The following is a 6,836-nucleotide window of genomic DNA, read 5'->3' on the forward strand; positions in this document are numbered from 1 at the left end:
TTCTTAATCTATTATGTTGGTGAAAGAGACGGTCTATATGCTATGATATAATATGCTATATGATATGATATGATATGATATATGATATGATATGTGACCCTGGATGACAAAACCAGTCACATGTTGCACGGGTATATTTGTGGCAATAGCCAATACATTGCATGGGTCAAAATGATGGATTTTTCTTTTATGCCCATGAAGATATTTAGTAAATTTCCTACCTTAAATATATCAAAATTTTATTTTTGTGAGTGAATGCAGCAAAAACATAAACATAAATGGACAATTTTAAAGGTGATTTTCTCAATGTTTCGATTTTTTTGCACCCTCAGATTCCAGATTTTCAAATAGTTGTATCTCCACCAAATATTGTCCTATCCTAACAAACCATACATCAATGGAAAGCTTATTTCTGCTTATTTCTTCAGCAGATTATGTATAAATCTCAATTTAAAAAAATGTACCCATAAGACTGGTTTTGTGGTCCAGGGTCACATATGCTATGCTATGCTATGCTATGCTATGCTATGTTATGATATGATATGATATGCTATGTTATGCTATACTATGCTATGCTATGATATGATAGGATATGCTATGATATGCTATGCTATGATATGCAATGCTATGCTATGCTATATGATATGATATATGCTATGTTATGCTATGCTATATGATATGATAAGCTATGCTATGCTATGCTATGCTATGATATGATATATGATATGCTATGATATGATATATGATATGATATGATAAGCTAAGCTATGCTATGCTATGCTATGATATGATATGATAAGATATGCTATGATATGATATGATATGCTATGCTATGATATGATAGGATATGCTATGCTATGATATGATATATGTTATGTTATGCAATGCTATGCTATGCTATATGATATGATATATGCTATGTTATGCTATGCTATATGATATGATATGATAAGCTATGCTATGCTATGCTATGATATGATATGATATATGATATGATATGATATATGATATGATATATGATATGATATATGATATGATATATGATATGATATGATATGATATGATATGATATGATATGATATGATATGATAAGCTAAGCTATGCTATGCTATGCTATGCTATGCTATGCTATGATATGATATGATAAGATATGCTATGCTATGATATGATATGCTATGATATATGATATGATAGGATATGCTATGCTATGCTATGCTATGATATATGCTATGTTATGCTATGCTATATGATATGATATGATAAGCTATGCTATGATATGCAATGCTATGCTATGCTATGCTATATGATATGATATATGCTATGTTATGCAATGCTATATGATATGATAAGCTATGCTATGCTATGCTATGCTATGCTATGATATGATATATGATTTGCTATGATATGATATGATAAGCTATGCTATGCTATGCTATGCTATGATATGATATGATATGATATGATAAGCTATGCTATGCTATGCTATGCTATGCTATGATATGATATGATATGATAAGCTATGCTATGCTATGCTATGCTATGCTATGATATGATATATGCTATGCTATGCTATGATACATGATATGATATGCTATGCTATGATATGATATATGATATATGTCTGGTTTTGCGATGATCACCTGATGCTGTGGCGGTAGACCTGTGGGATGCAGGGGAATCTCATCTTGACTGTTTTGTTTGCGCAGACACTCGAAATTGAAAGCGGTCTTGTGAGAGGCTGTGTGAAAGAATGCACATACATCATTATATGCACATTTATTTTGTATTTATACGCACATGAAAAAAATAGACCTAATATACAGAAAACAAGTTATAAAGTAGCTTTTCTTACTCTTTCACTGTATATGAGGATATATATTTATTAAGATGAAATATCTATGTATACAGTTTCATCTTAACACGAGTATAAGGCCACACAGAGTATTCTTGCGTACTTTAAATTTTATTTTAATACAAAAGTTATTGGTGAATCATGATTTGTTCATGAAAACATTTGTACGCATGCTTCTTAAATGAGACCCATTGTGACATTTTTTTTAAAGGGAATTTCTGGCAATCACAGCAGTTTTTACTGTAAATTTACTGTAATTGTTTGTGTGTACATAAAGTAGCTTCAAAAACAAAATGTGAGTTTTTTCAAAAAAGGGACCATTTTGGGAAATTATGTCACTGCATCACAATGAAAAACAATCAACATTTGTTCCTTATAATTATCAATTTCTCCTTTAATTGTGTTCTTAAGGCACTGCTCACATGACAGTCAAAAATGACAAATTTTTTCAATGAAACAAATGTACTATATTTTAGTTCAATAATGTTTTTATTTCATATTTTGTATTTTTAGACGATTATATGGAACTTAATTATATTTATGAAATAGTTATCCATTTATTACCTGTTAACCACTTTTTGAGCATAGACATGAAAATTAAATTAACCATTTAAACTGTCAGAAATCTTGAATACTTTGGAGCAACAGACTGAAGTTTGGTCTCATTTTAAAGAAGACACTTGGCAGATTAAAATGCATAAAAATACTATTTTAAATTTTAATATGAAATGTATAAACCTAAACAAGCTGTGTTCCAAATATAAAGTTGATATCTCAAAAAAATTTGCTTTCATTTTTGACCACGAGGAACACAAGTGTGACCGTGTTTTCAGGCCCATTTAAGCTTTTCGAATCCTGCCAATAAATTTGTTTTTGTTTTTCACATCACAAGTGCCACAAGTTTCGTAACATTCTGATAAAGTAAAAAATTCTAAAAATGATCAAACAGAGGGTTAAAGCCCAGTTAATCTTCGTTTGTCCAGTGCTGCACTATTTTCTCATATTTCCTCTCTATGTTATGAGGAGTTAAAAACAACAGAAAATGAAAACCAAGAAAGTGGAGGACCCTGTACATTAAAATATTAATATAACCGCATTTCCATTGATCTTAACAGCTTGTTCAGGAGCAATTCAGCCTCATGTTTATTCCCAAACTAATGCTAGCTCTCAGCTAAACTAATGCTAGCTCTCAGCTAAACTAATGCTAGCTCTCAGCTAAACTAATGATAGCTTTCAGCTAAACTAATGCTAGCTCTCAGCTAAACTAATGCTAGCTCTCAGCTAAACTAATGCTAGCTCTCAGTTAAACTAATGCTAGCTCTCAGTTAAACTAATGCTAGCTTTCAGCTAAACTAATGCTAGCTCTCAGCTAAACTAATGCTAGCTCTCAGCTTAACTAATTCTAGCTCTCAATTAAATTAATGCTAGCTCTCAGCTAAACTAATGCTAGCTCTCAGCTTAACTAATTCTAGCTCTCATTTAAATTAATTCTAGCTCTCAGCTAAACTAATGCTAGCTCTCAGTTAAAAGCAGTTTGAAAGCCACTCAGTGCGACACTATTAAAAGAGTATTATATATTTTCTTGTAATATCTCACATTGTCGTTTTGATGACCTCTGAGACTGCGGGGATATGAGCTGCTCATCATCGTCACAAACACATTCACACACATCCAGCTGTCGAACTGCAGAACAGTCACTCAAAGTGTCCTGAAAGTCTTTGTACGACCTGGCAAGAGAATCAAAGAGAAGATAAAGATATTTTTATATTAGCCTACTGATATACACATTCTGAAGAGTTTTCAAGCGATACCTGTCTCTAGCCAGCATGAAGTCATCCTCGTGAAGCTCGTCTCCGCTGTAATACTCCGTAACAGAGTTTCTGTCTTCATCACTGATGTCAGCATGACTGGGGTTTTGCACGTGGATAGTCGGATATCCGACAGCACTAGAGCAAGGCCTGCAAGACACGGGGGGGTGGGGGGTTAACTTTACTTTTAATTTATTACTTAATGCTCACTTGAAGTTATTCGATACCACATCAAAAACTACTAAAGTTCAAGCATTATTAAAAACAAGTGAACAGTCAGTAATAAAATATGAACAAATACACAAATTCTATTTGTAGAAATGAAATATAGTTTCATCTTTGTCAAAGCTGTATTTTGTTGTTTTATTAACATTAATGACACGGACAACAGCAGGAATATTAGGCTGCTGTCTCTTTAAGACCGAAAAAAACGGTCAAACATCCGGTTTCTTTCTCAAATGTTCACTCATGACAGAACCAGGAGAATACTTGGAGACGGGTATTTAGACAGAATTTTGTGTTTATGTGTCTGTTCAAGGACAAGAATCAGTTCGGTGAACGCTATCTGAAACATGCCCCTCTCTCTCTCTCTCTCTCTCTCTCTCTCTCTCTCTCTCTCTCTCTCTCTCTCTGCGTGCGCTTTGAGTGTGTGTGGCTGTGCGCACAGATAATGTGCAAGTCCAGATTTCCGCCTCTTCTTCCGCATTTAAAATAGTTTGAATGTGTAAATTTGCAAGACAAGACTTTCACTCTATGATGGTTAAATTTTACCCTGGTAATCCAGAGTTCTCGTGAGAGCACAAGTTGAATTTGCTCAGTGAGTTACTCTGGCGTCGAGTAATGATGCTCATTAAATATGCCCCTCGATCTGAGCTGCACCAATCACATCGGGTTATCTGATATAGGCGGGCCAGAGGCGAGATGACGACAGCACTGTGACGTCCAAGTCATTAGTAAACATTGCAAGAATGCAACATTGCAACTGGATGAACACCAGTCGTTTGAAACGGCTTTGGCTGTTATAATGAATGAGTTAGACTTGGCTTTTTATCTAAAACAGGAACAGAAGACGGCGCTCGAATCGTTCCTTTGCAAGAAGGACGTTTTTGCTGTTTTGCTGACCGGATACGGTAAGAGTCTAATCTACCAGTTAGCTCCGCTGGTAGCTAAGCGTATGGGGCTTGTTGTGATTGGTCGTAGTGTTATCCAATTGCGTGCAGTGAGATTTTCAAATGCATGCTTGGCGCCGCCCCTCGAGCTGGCCGATTTTCATTAGTCGACGCCAGACCATTAATCTTTTAGATTTAGATCTGGATTTCCAGGCTAGTTAAATTTAGCAGTTAATCCGCGAATCGCATGCGTGCCGAACCGTGGGGCCCTAAATTTGTTCTTGTTCCAGAAGTGTTTCACTCAGATATATCCCCCACAATAAACCAAGGCTGCATGTTATCAGCCATAACTGATAACACAGTTGTTGAATACAACCCAAGATTCCTGGCTGACTCTGGTGTTCTCCAGCCAGTGATCTTGTGTGGTGTGGCTGGATTTTTTGGGAATATTTTGAATAAATATAAACAGAAAATCGGCTCATATTTACCAACTGCAAGCCAAGTCAAGTCACCTTCATTTATACAGCGCTTTTAACAATATAGATTGTTTCAAAGCAGCTTTACAGTGATAATAGGAAATTAAATAACAGAGATTGTTTAGGCTTTACAGCAGCTCTAGAATAAAGATATTGTTATAGTTTTTGATTGATTCACTTCCATCGCACAGATCATTAGTTATTAACAGGGTCCGCTTACAGGACACCGTTTCACTGAAAACAGAAAACTTTTAATGCGTTCCGGCCGTTCATCTGCACGACATCTGTGTTTGGTGAGTTAGCGGTGGGTAAGCCCAGATTTTCTTTGTTTTTGTTTCCCTGTGGTGATCTTGTGGTCATGTGACCTCTCACCTCTTGGAGTGAGTCCTGAGCTGTGTTTCTCCATCACTCCTGAGGTTGAGGTAGGAGCTGAGAGAGGACACCAGGCCCCTGGAGGGCCGACTGTGCCAGCCGTTGGTGAAGACGGCGCCCGCCGGCACGCTGGCACTGTTGATATTAGAGTTGGACGATCTGGTGTCTGACTGGCAGTAAAGAGGGAGCGGGAGCTGCAAAGGACGCTGGGTAACGCTGGTGCCGTACTGATCTCCACTCGCATGATTGACCAGACTCCCAATCACAACTCCATTCCTCTGCAAATACACACGACAGATTCAGGATCAAACAAATACAGGATTCCCATCGATTCCTTCATTTTTCTATCAAATCAAATTCATTAATCTTTTAATTATATACACTGACTTGTTTGATATATGTAGAGATCATTTAATTTGATTTCAAATATAATTTTTCAAGGTTTTTGGTGTTGTTTTAAACATAAAACTCAAGTTATATATTAGATATTTTCCATTTTATGCTCATTTACAAGATCATAACTTTATTTTTGTGGTCTGCTAGAATACATTTACACCATTTAAAGTTCAAAAAACATACTGTACATTTCTGTAGCGCCTCTTTCTACCCTCCGCCTGAAACGCTTTTAGTTCCTGTCTCTTTAAAGCTCCGCCTTTCTGAAAAGCCCAGTCTGCTGTGATTGGTCAGCTGGCCCAGTCTGCTGTGATTGGTCAACTGGCCCAGTCTGCTGTAATAGGTCAACTGGCCCAGTCTGCTGTAATTGGTCAGCTGGCCCAGTCTGCTGTGATTGGTCAGCTGGGCCAGTCTGCTCTGATTGGTCAACCATTTAGAGTATGTGTCAGAAACAAAACACCCCTTACTATAATAGTTTTTCAGCTCCCGAGGCTTCATCAATCAGTGTTATGTCTATAGTTACTATAGTCTCAGCCTCAGAACGTCTGATGCACATGGCACACAAAAAACACTTCAGGAGTTTTGAATTCATCATCTGATTGGTTGAATTCTACAGGATGTCCGGGAGACGTGTGTGTCGTGTTCTTTAGCGGTCCGCCGCGATGCCAAACCCCCTCATGGAAAAGGAGAGCCGTCGTTTTTTAACAGAAAATGAGCGTTTATCAGGATCAACTAAACTCAGATTTTCAAAAGTATGTGAAGTATGTAAAGCTTACGGCACAGACTCTTTAAAATACGTCCAAGAGTTTTACACACTGGTCTGTTA

General features: G+C 36.7%; 1 protein-coding gene across 1 annotated transcript in view; it reads right to left on the reverse strand.

Annotated features, from left to right (window-relative positions):
• cacna1db (calcium channel, voltage-dependent, L type, alpha 1D subunit, b) overlaps window positions 1–6,836 on the reverse strand; it is a 102,231-nt gene that overhangs the window by 11,460 nt on the left and 83,935 nt on the right. The window contains exons 43-46 of the mRNA XM_084389806.1: window positions 5,618–5,895; window positions 3,664–3,810; window positions 3,449–3,579; window positions 1,641–1,738 (exon numbers count right to left, since the gene is read on the reverse strand). Of these exons, the coding sequence (XP_084245932.1) occupies window positions 1,641–1,738; window positions 3,449–3,579; window positions 3,664–3,810; window positions 5,618–5,895 (654 nt within the window). The remainder of the gene's footprint in view (window positions 1–1,640; window positions 1,739–3,448; window positions 3,580–3,663; window positions 3,811–5,617; window positions 5,896–6,836) is intronic.

The sequence above is a fragment of the Rutilus rutilus genome (assembly GCF_951802725.1).
Source record: "Rutilus rutilus genome assembly, chromosome: 19".
Lineage (NCBI taxonomy): Eukaryota > Metazoa > Chordata > Actinopteri > Cypriniformes > Leuciscidae > Rutilus > Rutilus rutilus.